Genomic DNA, 12,098 nt, shown 5'->3' with positions numbered 1-12,098 from the left:
TATATTTTACAGGTCAACAAGCGATTTATTATCTCTCTAAGATAATCTCAACTTCTGTGAAACACGATTGATCTAAATGATCAAATGTTAGTATGTATCAAGTGATGATTACTTAAAATAGCCTACTATTAAAAGACTGTCTTGTATTACAGGACTTGTAAAATATAAGGATGCCAATATAGATTCTACACTAAATAGTAGTTCAGCTGATGATTGGAATTACTCGGAGGGGTCGTTTAAAGGTCAAATCATCTTAAATTGAAGTAGCTCCTCCTCAGATGAGGTCCAGCATTAACCCAGAGCTTCCTCTCATTGAGTCTGATGTATTGGAAAATAAAGAGCTGGATTCATCAGGCTTCAGCCGATTATTGAACAGTAAGTCAGTCGACTAGATATATTTAGTTTGTCAGATGGTATTAACACCTTAAGCACAATACTGGGAAGTCTGAAAGCTCCTTAAACTGTGTATTTTTGAAAAGGAAGACGTCATTGGACAATAATGAACAGCGGAGTGTAAAAAAAAAACGTATAAATGTTTAAGCCGCATGCTGTGTTATCAAATAATTACTAATCCATCACTGACTGGACTATACTATATGCTAAAGGTAATATATTCTTCTCCAAGGGAATAATTTTATCACTAAATAGGTTGCTATACAGATGTAAAATGATCTTTAAACTATATAAAAAATGGGACTGTACAAAAACAAAGGATGTTCAAATAAATGCAATCAATAAATGAAGCAAGCAGTATTCAAAATAGACAATGAACATGTGAATTATATCCTTTGCATAATGAAATTGATAAATTAAGCAAAATGAACACTGGTGATGATTTCAGAGTAATCAAAACATGAAACACAATGTGATGTACTTTAGAAATGCTGGGTAAATAAAGGACAAAAACACATACATCTAATTTTCTTGTTGGGTTGCTCGTTTAAACAGAAGGCTGGGTTACACAAGAACTAACCAACACTGAAAATAAACCAACAAAATGACACACTATTTGGCTAGAAAATATACTATCCATAAATCCCAAACTAGCATTTTTTAGAGTATATACAGAATCACACTTGATGTGGCAAGTTGAGCGGATGTTTAGGTAAATGTAAACCATGTTATTAAAAACAAAAGGTGGTTTAATTAGGTGTCTAACCCTTTTGTGATGTGAAAAAATATTAATATTGATACATTTTAAATTATTAATATGAATAAATATCAAAACATGCACAGCACTGTTCAAATGCCTGGGGTCAGTAATATTCTTTTAAAGAAATGTATACTTTTATGAATCAAAAGTGCCAGGAAAGACATGTATAAGATTTCTATTTTAAATAAATGCTTCCTATTCTTTAAAGAATCCTGAAAAATATATCATGGTTTCCACAAAAATATTAAGCAGATCAAATGTTTTCAACATTGATAATAATATGAAATGTTTCTCGAGCAGCAAATCAGCTTTACCATCACAAATGAATTTATATATAAAGTAGAAAAAAGTTATTTAAAAATGTAATTATATTTCACAATATTACTGATTTATTGTGATGTTGATCAAATAAACACAGCCTTGGTGAGCATAAGATATCTTTCAAAAAACATTAAAAATTACTGATTCCAAACTCTTCAACTTTAGTGTATGTCATACCAAATAAATTAATTTGACTTTTAAAAAAAATATTGTTTAGGCTAGTCTGAAAAAGTTGGGTATTTATTTACAGAACTATTTTTTATTTATTTATTTATTTTTTACAATTGGTCTCCAATAAAATACTGTAAAAACACTCATCTGGATAGGCAACAAACGGTTTACTTATAGGCTACTTTGTAATTTGTAAATACTTTGTACTTTGCTAGTTGTGATTACTTTTATTTCAGTTAAGGGTAGTTAATAATTCATACTAGTTAAATCTGTATTTTGATTAAATATAAATGCAGTTGAATGGTAGTGTAATGTGCAATATGTATTGACAAATTGATGAAAACCCAATGATTTTGGAAATGTTACACCATTGAGTGAAATTTATACAATGAGATTTATACGCCACTTCTGTTAATTGACCCAGTGGGCTTATTTTTCAGCCGATGCTGACAATCTCAAAATGACATATTGGTATGTAGTTCTCAGTGTCCTTATTCTCTTACTAAGCACCAGCTTGCTGAATTTGGTAACACCAAATACGTAACAGGGCTACCAGGGCTGGCGTAAACACTACAAAGCTTTCTTTAGCTGTACAAACAGTTTCTGGGTGAGCGTTAGGAGCTGCGCTGTGAGTAGGCTATTAGCACAGAGACTTTTAGGAAATTGCTGCAGCTTCACCTGGCACGTGCGCACAGTACTATCCCTCTAAAGACGGGACACTTTAGCAGATCTGGGCGGGCCGGGACAAAGAGAGGGACGAGGGGGAGGGTTAAAGAGGAGGAGAGGTGACAGCGACGGGGTAGAGTGTTAGGATTCAAACATATCAGACCGTAGAAGAGAGCCACCGAACAAATCCACTGAGGGAAAGCCAGCAGTGTCCGCAAACTTTGAAGTGAGAGAAAACTAAGAGCTGAAGAGGCTGCGTTAGTATTTCAGACAGCACTGTCCTCCAGCAGTCAGAAGTGTGTGTGTGTCAGATGATGGCACCGCAGGTCGTCAGCTCACCCTTCCTGAAGCCATTCTTTCTGAAGACGCCGCTGAGCGTGGCCAGTTCTCGACGGCAGCGACGACACACGTTACCTGCTAGCGAGTTCCGGAATCTCACCCCACAGGACGCCATTAGTGTGTTTGAGATAGAGAGAGAAGGTAAGATGTTTTGCACAGACGGTAGGGTTATATTGGGGTGCTGCAAATAGATTTACCAAAATACAGAGCCAGAAGTACCTAACTATTGTGCAGTGAGTGTCAATAATGTGAAAAATGTTTTTAGACAAAAACACATCTTTTGTTTTAGTTGTCCTGAGTGTGTCAGCAGATGCTGAATGTAGTTTAAGCAGCTCTAACACACTTGATCCCTCGCTGAAGGCATTTCTCTAGGAAATCTGATGGTTGGGTTTAGGTCAGATTTGTGGGCAACAGGTTGACAACGTAAATACTTATTTAGCTATCTACCTTATTTATTTTTATTTCAATTTCTGTAAAGTTTTGGCAATATGTATGTACTGAAGTACACCACCTTTCAAAAGTTTGGGGTCAGTATTTTTTTTTTTTATATTATAAAATAATTTAAAAAGTATGAAAATAATACTTTAATTCAGCAAGGATGAATTAAATGCAGTAAAGACATAATATTACAAAAGATTTGTATTTTAAATAAATGCTGTAATTTTGAACTTTCTTTTCATCAAAGAAGCTTGAAAAATGATATCATATAGCACAACTGTTTTCAACATTGATAATAATAACTGTTTCTTGAGCAGCAAATCAGCATATTAGAATGACTTCTGAAGGATCATGTGACACTGAAGACTGGAGAAATTATGCTGAAAATTCTGCTTTGCTATCATGGAAATAAATACAATTTTAAAATATATCCGCTTATATTAAATTGTAATAGTATTTTGCAATTTAAATTTGTAATTGAAAATAAAATAAGTTTAAAGTAAGTCATGATATGATTTTTTTATTATTAAATAAATGTGGCCTTGGTGAGCATAAGAGACTTCTTTCAAAACATTTTTTTTAAATGATTCCGACCCCAGACTTTTGATTGAAAGGTAGTGTATGTCATATCAATAATGCAAAATTAATTTGAAAAGAACAAATTGGTTTAAGTTAGGTATTTAAGTCATTTTACATCTGGTGCCCCATAGAATACCATAAAATCACACATATCTGTTTAGGCAACAAATGGTAATTTACACCATGTTTTATAACTGTGATTGCTTTTCTTTCAGTTAAGGGGAGTTGATAATTCATACCTGTTAAAAAAAACACCCCCTAAACTCTTTAAGAACTTCCCAAGTTCTAGAAGACTCTAGTCAACATGCAGATCTGATCTGTGATATCTGTGAATCTGCCGATAAGCTCTTGTTTGCATTGGTATAACAGGGTTGACTCATCCCTGTATTTTTCCCTCTGCAGCGTTTATCTCTGTTTCCGGTGAATGTCCACTCACCCTTGATGAGGTGCTTAGTTTCCTGGGCCAGTGTCCTGAGCTCTCGATGGGATGGTTTGAAGAGGGCCAGCTGGTGGCTTTCATCATTGGATCTGGCTGGGACAAAGAGAAACTAGAACGGGTGAGAAACATAGTTCTTTATTAAAGAAACCTGTTATCACGTAGATCAAGAACATCACAGTAAGTTCACATTCTAACCCTCTTTTGACCATCTGATCCAGGAGGCCATGACCACACACGTCCCAGACTCTCCCACAGTTCACATCCACGTGTTGTCTGTGCACCGCCACTGTCGGCAGCAGGGCAAAGGCTCTATCTTGCTTTGGCGCTATCTGCAGTACCTGCGCTGTCTTCCCGGTCTCCGCCGAGCCCTGCTGGTCTGTGAGGAGTTCCTGGTGCCCTTCTACCAGAAAGCTGGCTTTAAGGAGAAGGGTCCCTCGGCCATCACTGTGGCGGCTTTGACCTTCACAGAGATGGAGTATCAGCTTGGAGGCCTGGCTTATGCACGACGAAACAGCGGATGTTAGTTTCTTTAGCTCATGAAATCCTGATTCAGGACACCATGCGTAGATTCTGGATGGCTCTTGGCAGTCACAGGCTTAAAGCCCTACTACCACCTGAGCAAGGAACCAGAGACTTACCTATGCACTCATTTACAGAGATCGAAGCAGTTACATTTGGGTATATGAAGGCTAAAGATGTTGGTTGTTTACTGCATTTTTTTTTCTTTTGTACTGCCCAAGATACACTGCACACTTTACTGGTCAAAACACAGTGGTTGCTTTTAACAATTAATAGAGATTTTTTATTTAAAAAAAAAAAAAAAAAATCACCATATTCATCAAAAACATTTAATTTGATCAGTCAAAAATAATGATTTTCTTTCATTTTAATAACATTTAACATTAATAACATTCTTTTGGTAGAAAAAAATTCAAACATTCAAAACATTAGGTCAGAAAAATAAAAAAATGTAATTGAACATTTGAGAAAAAAATCGCATTTATTTTTTTTAATAACTTTCCATCCCTTGGAAATGTTAAATATATTGTTGTAGAATCTTCCTAATATATTACTGCATTTGTGACAATGTGTTTTGGAAATGCGAAATATGTATACAGTGTATGAACTGATGTAAACTTTAATTAGAATGTCCATAAACGTTCTCTGTGGCATTAGTCACTATCATGCATATCTAATCAATAAAAAAATCTAATAACAAAGCTATATTTTTGTATTTTCTATGCATTTCAGTAACACTTTACAATAAAGTCCCATTAGTTAACGTTAGTTAATGCATTAACGAACTCTGAGAGATTTTGTAACAGTTTGTTACAGTATCATTTGTTACATTTGTTACAGTTTTTTACTATATCTTTTGTAACTGTTCATTGTTAGCTCATGTCCATAATATTGACAGTTAAAACTTTTGATTTGAATCATGTATTAGTAAATGTTGAAATGAACATTAACTAAGATTGATTAACGCTTTAGAAGAATTTCTCATTGTTACTGTAGTTCATGTAAACTAATGTTAACAAATGGAACCTTATTGTAAAGTGTTACCAGCATTTCTTTGGGTTTATGGATACAATTTATTATCCTTCGTACCATCTTAAATTTAGTTCCAAAACTGGTCAGACTGGTTTAGTATAGAAGTCTGTTTCTGCCTCGGAGTTATAAAAAAAAAAAGTGAGAAAATTCACATCGCGAGATGTAACGTCGCAATTATGAAAAGTAGTCACATTGTGAGATGAATTCTCAACTATGGGAAATAAAGTCACAATTGTGAGATATTGAGATAGTTGCAATTATGAGAAAATTGTCACATTGCAAGTTCTAACATTGCAATTACGAGAAACAATATCACAATTAACATCTCACTTACGAGAAAGTTACCGTTTTATTTATTTATTTATTTTACTCTGCGGTGGAAATGGGCTTCCATAGTTTAATACTAGTTGAAGGTCTAGTAGACAAGAAAAACAGACAAACTTCAGAGGTGCAGGTTGTTTTTAGCTGTATTCTGTAACAAGTGAGTAAATTGGGTAGCTAAAACACTACCCTTTCATAATCAACCATTACTCCATTAGAAGTAACACACAAATAAAAGAATATCATTTGAGTGCTCAACGTGTCACGAAAATATAGCAGTAGTAGGTACATTTATAAAGGCACCAAAGGTACAGTTTTTCCTCCCTGGATTCTGAGGTCGACTAAACAAAGACAAACCTACCCCTGACATGCTAAAACATAAAAAAGTACAACAATCAAATTGAAGACGTGTTCTCGTTTTGGTGTACCAGTGCTTTTATGATGACACTGCCTTCTGAGACTGTAGTGTAAAGTAAGTTTTCGGGTGAGGGTGACCCTGTTTTTGTATGATTATCAGACACACTTATCAATAGACTACATAAAACTTTAGAGTACGTTAAAAAGCGTTCTTCAATCTCAAGAGTCCTAAAATCATGGTCAAGAGTTGGAGATCCAACTTACACTTGAGTAAAAAAAACAACAACACAAGCATACTGTCCAAGTTCACAGAAAGGGCTTCATTTGGGGTGAGACGAAGTGCAACTGGATGAACACTGACAGCTGGGGACTGGCAGATGCAGATCAATGACCAATCAAATCCCTCTGTCCCCGAAGCCCCGCCTCTCCCTCAATGGAGGTGCGCATTGAGGTCGTACTTCTCACAGAACTTGTCGGTGAAAGGAATGCAGGTGAGCAGCTCGCACCACTCACACTTGATGGGATACACGTAGAAAAGCACCACAAGTCCCGCGAACAGGCCCATGAACACCACCAGGAAGATGATGATCTGGCAGCGCTTGCGGTACATGTCCAGGCGGCCGAAGCTGATGTATGGCAGGAAGGCGAAGGAGAGGAAGAAGCCCGAGATGAATCCGGCAATTATGAGAAATAGTCACATTGCAAGATCTAACATTGCAATTATGAGAAACAATGTCACAATTGCGAGATGTAACGTCTCAAAAGAAAGTTAAATTTTTATTTTTATTGTTTTTTTTACTCTGAGGTGGAAATGGGCTTCCATAATTTAGTTCTAGTTTGGAGTCTAGTAGACAAGAAAAACAGACAAACTTCAGAGGTGCAGGTTGTTTTAGCTGTATTCTGTAACAAGTGAGTAAATTGGGTAGCTAAAACACTACCCTTTCATAATCAACCATTACTCCATTAGAAGTAACACACAAATAAAAGAATATCATTTGAGTGCTCAACGTGTCACGAAAATATAGCAGTAGTAGGTACATTTATAAAGGCACCAAAGGTACAGTTTTTCCTCCCTGGATTCTGAGGTCGACTAAACAAAGACAAACCTACCCCTGACATGCTAAAACATAAAAAAGTACAACAATCAAATTGGAGAAGACGTGTTCTCCGTTTGGTGTACCAGTGCTTTTATTATGACACTGCCTTCTGAGACTGTAGTGTGAAGAAAGTTTTCGGGCGAGGGTGACCCTGTTTTCGTATGATTATCAGACACCCTTATCAACAGACTACATAAAACTTTATGGTACGTTAAAAAGCGATCTTCATTCCTAAAATCATGGTCAAAGTGGAGATCCAACTTACACTTGAGTAAAAAAAACAACAACACAAGCATACTGTCCAAGTTCACAGAAAGGGCTTCATTTGGGGTGAGACGAAGTGCAACTGGATGAACACTGACAGCTGGGGACTGGCAGATGCAGATCAATGACCAATCAAATCCCTCTGTCCCCGAAGCCCCGCCTCTCCCTCAATGGAGGTGCGCATTGAGGTCGTACTTCTCACAGAACTTGTCGGTGAAAGGAATGCAGGTGAGCAGCTCGCACCACTCACACTTGATGGGATACACGTAGAAAAGCACCACAAGTCCCGCGAACAGGCCCATGAACACCACCAGGAAGATGATGATCTGGCAGCGCTTGCGGTACATGTCCAGGCGGCCGAAGCTGATGTATGGCAGGAAGGCGAAGGAGAGGAAGAAGCCCGAGATGAATCCGCAGATGTGGGCGAAGTTATCGATCCAGGGCAGCAGGCCGAAGGCGAACAGAAAGAGCACCACGCACAGTAGCTTAGTGAAGGCCCGCCACGGCTGAGCCAGAATCTGCCAGCTCTGAATCAGCTCCACAAACAGACAGGCCAGGATGCCGAACTGAGAGCCAGCCGGACCCACCTAGAGTGACATGGAGACAGCAAAAGAGGCACAAGCTCAGCGCCAGAGATACATGAGTAAAATACCCCTTTTCCACCAACATGGTGCTGGTTCTCTTAGTCCAGGGTTTTCTTAAACTCAGGTTCACAAACCCCAGGTGGATCATGAGGGAGTTGACGACAAGCTAATAATTCAGTTATAAAAATGTACAAAATAAATGATTTAAAATAATTCTAAAATAAAAACAATACAAATATGGAATATTTTATTTCTTTTACCATGTCATGTGGCCATTAACCAACACACAAAATGTTTTATTTTTACTGTGTTACTTGCCATTTCATTGTAATTATTTGTGAAATTTACTAGCAATTTTTAAGTGAAAATGGTTTCTACACTATTTTTTCCAGTGCTTTAAAGAACTATAAATGTGAATGTGTTGTTAAATTATTGAAATAATAACTTAAAATCTCAGCGGGCGCTTCAAGAAAATATTTTAAGCCAAAAGGGGTTTGGCTGACAAAAATTTGGGGAAATCATGTCATAGCCGATGCTCCTAAACAATGACATCAAACAGCTCCCAAACAACTGTCACACTGACAAAAAAATTAAAATTGGTGTAGAAACAATTAATAATTTTTTAGTAAATTTCAGAAATAATTACATTGAAACAGCAAGTAACTCATTGAATTAAGCGTGAAATTGTGAAGTAGAAAAGCTGAGATAGTATTTTCTTGTAAATAATCTTTGTTTTATTCTTTGTTTTTTACAGTGCGTGTGGGTCAATGACAAAGAATGATGCCCATGATAAAGAAAAGAAAAAATCATTCAAAAATCCAGTTTAAAAAACATGAGTGCACTGTTTATTCATATGGCTTTGAAAAACCTTTATGCCATTTTTGAAAATTTTTCAATTTAATTCTATTCAAAGAAAGTGGATTCAAATGACTGTATGTATAAATAGCATTTTTTACTACTAGTATTTAAACAGATGAAAAATAAAGCAGTTGTAGCCACTGTGCAACCCAAAATACACAGGATATCCATCAAATCCACGTGTGTCACATCACCACATTGAGCATTTCGGGTTTAGATAGCTTCACTGATTAAAGTGAGCAACCTAGTTTTCCATCTGTCTAATGTTAGCGATTTCTAGTTCTAGACCAGCAGGTTTTAGGGGCCGGTTGTGGCACCCTATCGGCGCAAAAGAGGCAAGATGGGTCAAGCGGGCTCACCTCAGCTCTGTAGGGGAGGAAGATGGCACTAGCCAGGTTTCCTGTGATGCCACTCAGGATATAGATGATAGATATTCGTAGCCATCCGGCCAACTTCTCCAGGTCTCGAAGAATTGTCATCTGAAAACATACCGACACCAGGCAATGCAGAATCCTGTTTTTAACAGATGGGAACAGAGAGAACTTTTCAAGCATTTTGTTTATTAGCTGCTATGACATCTTTATGGATTTGAATGCATATTTTTCATTCCCAACACACCACAACGTTCTGACATGGCTACAGCGGTCATAAACATTCCCTTCATACAACATATGATGCCAATGACTCTAAATGATGTCCAAGCAAACCACCGCCTGTGTCATAATTACACTTCTGTCAGTTGTCTCATAAAAATGTGTCAAAGGCACGTCACAACAAGAGTCTCCACAAATGCTGTTATTATAAAATGCAATGTGCAATGGCCACCAAACACGAACAAATATGCAACAGTAACCACAACAATCCAACTTCAGCAGGTTCAAGGACGTTTGAGAGTGTGATGATCAAGGTGTGACAGAGGCACGTGCAGAAGAGTTAATCTACTGAGCCTTCTTAAGGAAGGTAAAGAGCCAAAGTGCAGCTCAGTGAAGCACTCTCTTTGATTACTACTACAGATCACACCATACTAAATAGCAGCATCTTCTTCAAGTGTCAGCTGTTTCTTAAAGCAGATAATCTGATCGTATGTGTCAGCCTTTGAAGCATCTGAGATAAACAGTGCAGTATGGGACATGGTGCTTATGGGTAGAGCATTCCAGCATGTGCGCGTAATTAAAACACAGAGGAATTTTTATAGCTTATGGGTTGGTTATTCTTTCATAGCTCAGAAGATTTCTTTGTTTCATTTGAGTATGAACTATCAAATAGAATAGAGAGAGAGAGAGAGAGAAAAAAAAACTGAAACTCCTGAGACAATTGTTGACAAAGTAAGAGTGAGAGTAGAGCTGTAAAAGGAATATTGACTGCGTAGCTCTAACAATTTGGTCTGAAACAATTTTGATGAGAAATTGAGTTCATAATATATTTGAATTGTCACTGCAGACTAGTAATTTGGCAGTCTGAGCACAGTTTAAGGCAGACATTATTTAATATCTTCTGAAACTCTCGAGGAGACGTGCATTATTATATACCAATATCTGTATTGTTGCATGGGCGAGTGAAATATGCATTGTTGGATATGCTGCATTAAAGTGAAGCAATGGTCTTGGCGTGAATATCTGCAATGTTTAGATTTTTTGCTTCACCCGAGGTCTGACTAAATGGTGTGGGTTTGTCAATTTTTGCCTTTTCATTTAGCTATTGGTGTGAATAAACCTGTAATAGGTGATTTTCTGCTTGTCGTTTTGTTCTTGGTCTGAACAGACCTTTCGTTTGAATAGTTGAACTTTTTTTTTTGTTTTGTTTTGGTGTGACGAGTCTGTGACCATGTTGTCTGTAATATTTTCATTTCAGTTTTGCCCTTTGTCTGCAGTGTTTCACTATGTTTTGGTCTGGGGTAAACAGACATTTTGTCTGCAGTGTCCTAGGTATGAATGATGTGCATTTGTAAATTGTTGTTTCTCTGTTGGTGTGAACAGACATTTTGTTTGCAAATTTTTGCCTTTTCATTTTGCTCTGGGTTTGAATAGACCTGTCATTTGTCTTTCATGTTGTTCTTGATCTAAACAGACCTTTCGTTAGCATAGTTTATCTTTTTTGTTTCGCTTTTGGTGTGACCACGTTGTCTGTGATATTTAGCTTTTTTGTCTCAATTTCATCTTCGTTTGCAATGTTTTACTTTGTTGTTTTGCTCTAGGAATGAATGATGTGTATTTGTGAATTTTTGTTTTACTCCTAGTGTAAATAGATGCTTTATTTGCCATTTTTGCATTTTTAATTTTGCTGTTGGCGTGAACAGACCTGTCGTTTCGTTTGCCTAGTTGAAGTTTTTAGTTTCACTTTTGGTTTGACCAGTCCATGATCACACTGTGATATTGTGCTTTTTCGTTTCACTTTTGTCTGCAATGTTTAGCTTTGCCCTAGGTGTGAATGAATGCTGTGGATTTGTGAATGTTTATTTCTCTGGTGGCGTGAATAGACATTTTGTTTGACAGTTTTTACCTTTTGTTTTGCTGTTGGCTTGAATAGACCCGTCATTTGCTTTTGTTTTGTTCTTGATCTGAATGGACCTTTTGTTTGCATAGTTTCGCTGTTGGTGTGACCAGTCCATGACCACACACTGTCTGTGATATTTTGCCTTCTCATTTAATTTTCATCTTCCGTCTACAATGTTTCACTTTTTTGTTGTTGTTTTGCTCCAGGTGTAAACAGACCATTCGTCTGCAGTGAGATTTGCCTCCTCATTTTGTTTTTGATGTGAACAGGGCTTAAGGGGCACTCACCCAGCATGCAGAAACAGTGAGAGCCAGAGGCGGTAGAACTGATCTGGGACCTCAGGGTTCAGGAAAGGAAGGAGGCCACAAACATCATCCATACAGTGCACCTGACAGGGACAGAGTAGGGTATTTCTTTAGATTACAAAACATCTAAAATGGAAACATCCTGAAATTTTACCAATAATA

General features: G+C 37.1%; 2 protein-coding genes across 3 annotated transcripts in view; one reads left to right on the top strand and one right to left on the bottom strand.

Moving 5' to 3' along the window:
* The first annotated feature begins 2,251 nt into the window (after positions 1-2,251).
* Positions 2,252-4,739, top strand: LOC107670449 (serotonin N-acetyltransferase-like). Its single transcript, XM_016463049.1, has 3 exons — positions 2,252-2,791; positions 4,070-4,224; positions 4,325-4,739. The coding sequence occupies exons 1-3, from the start codon at positions 2,623-2,625 to the stop codon at positions 4,628-4,630; spliced, it is 630 nt and encodes a 209-aa protein (XP_016318535.1). The 5' UTR covers positions 2,252-2,622; the 3' UTR covers positions 4,631-4,739.
* A 2,434-nt stretch (positions 4,740-7,173) lies between these two features.
* Positions 7,174-12,098, bottom strand: part of LOC107670513 (inactive rhomboid protein 1-like) — a 53,185-nt gene continuing 48,260 nt past the window's right edge. For both annotated transcript variants that reach the window (XM_016463145.1, XM_016463147.1), the window contains 3 exons: positions 11,919-12,019; positions 9,498-9,651; positions 7,174-8,283 (listed from right to left, as the gene is read on the bottom strand). In XM_016463145.1, the coding sequence (XP_016318631.1) occupies positions 7,864-8,283; positions 9,498-9,651; positions 11,919-12,019 (675 nt within the window). In that variant the 3' untranslated portion in view covers positions 7,174-7,863. The remainder of the gene's footprint in view (positions 8,284-9,497; positions 9,652-11,918; positions 12,020-12,098) is intronic.

The sequence above is a fragment of the Sinocyclocheilus anshuiensis genome, unplaced genomic scaffold, assembly GCF_001515605.1.
Source record: "Sinocyclocheilus anshuiensis isolate Anshui unplaced genomic scaffold, SAMN03320099.WGS_v1.1 scaffold476, whole genome shotgun sequence".
Taxonomy (NCBI): domain Eukaryota; kingdom Metazoa; phylum Chordata; class Actinopteri; order Cypriniformes; family Cyprinidae; genus Sinocyclocheilus; species Sinocyclocheilus anshuiensis.
Note: the sequence above shows the minus strand (reverse complement) of the source record. Positions and strands in the feature narration are given on the sequence as shown.

Bases quoted from the DNA above. Each gene is read 5' to 3' on its own strand.
- LOC107670449 (XM_016463049.1), top strand. From the start codon at position 2,623: ATGATGGCACCGCAGGTCGTCAGCTCACCCTTCCTGAAGCCATTCTTT. The intron at 2,792-4,069 runs GTAAGATGTTTT...TTCCCTCTGCAG, and splicing joins GTTTGAGATAGAGAGAGAAG to CGTTTATCTCTGTTTCCGGT. The intron at 4,225-4,324 runs GTGAGAAACATA...CATCTGATCCAG, and splicing joins ACAAAGAGAAACTAGAACGG to GAGGCCATGACCACACACGT.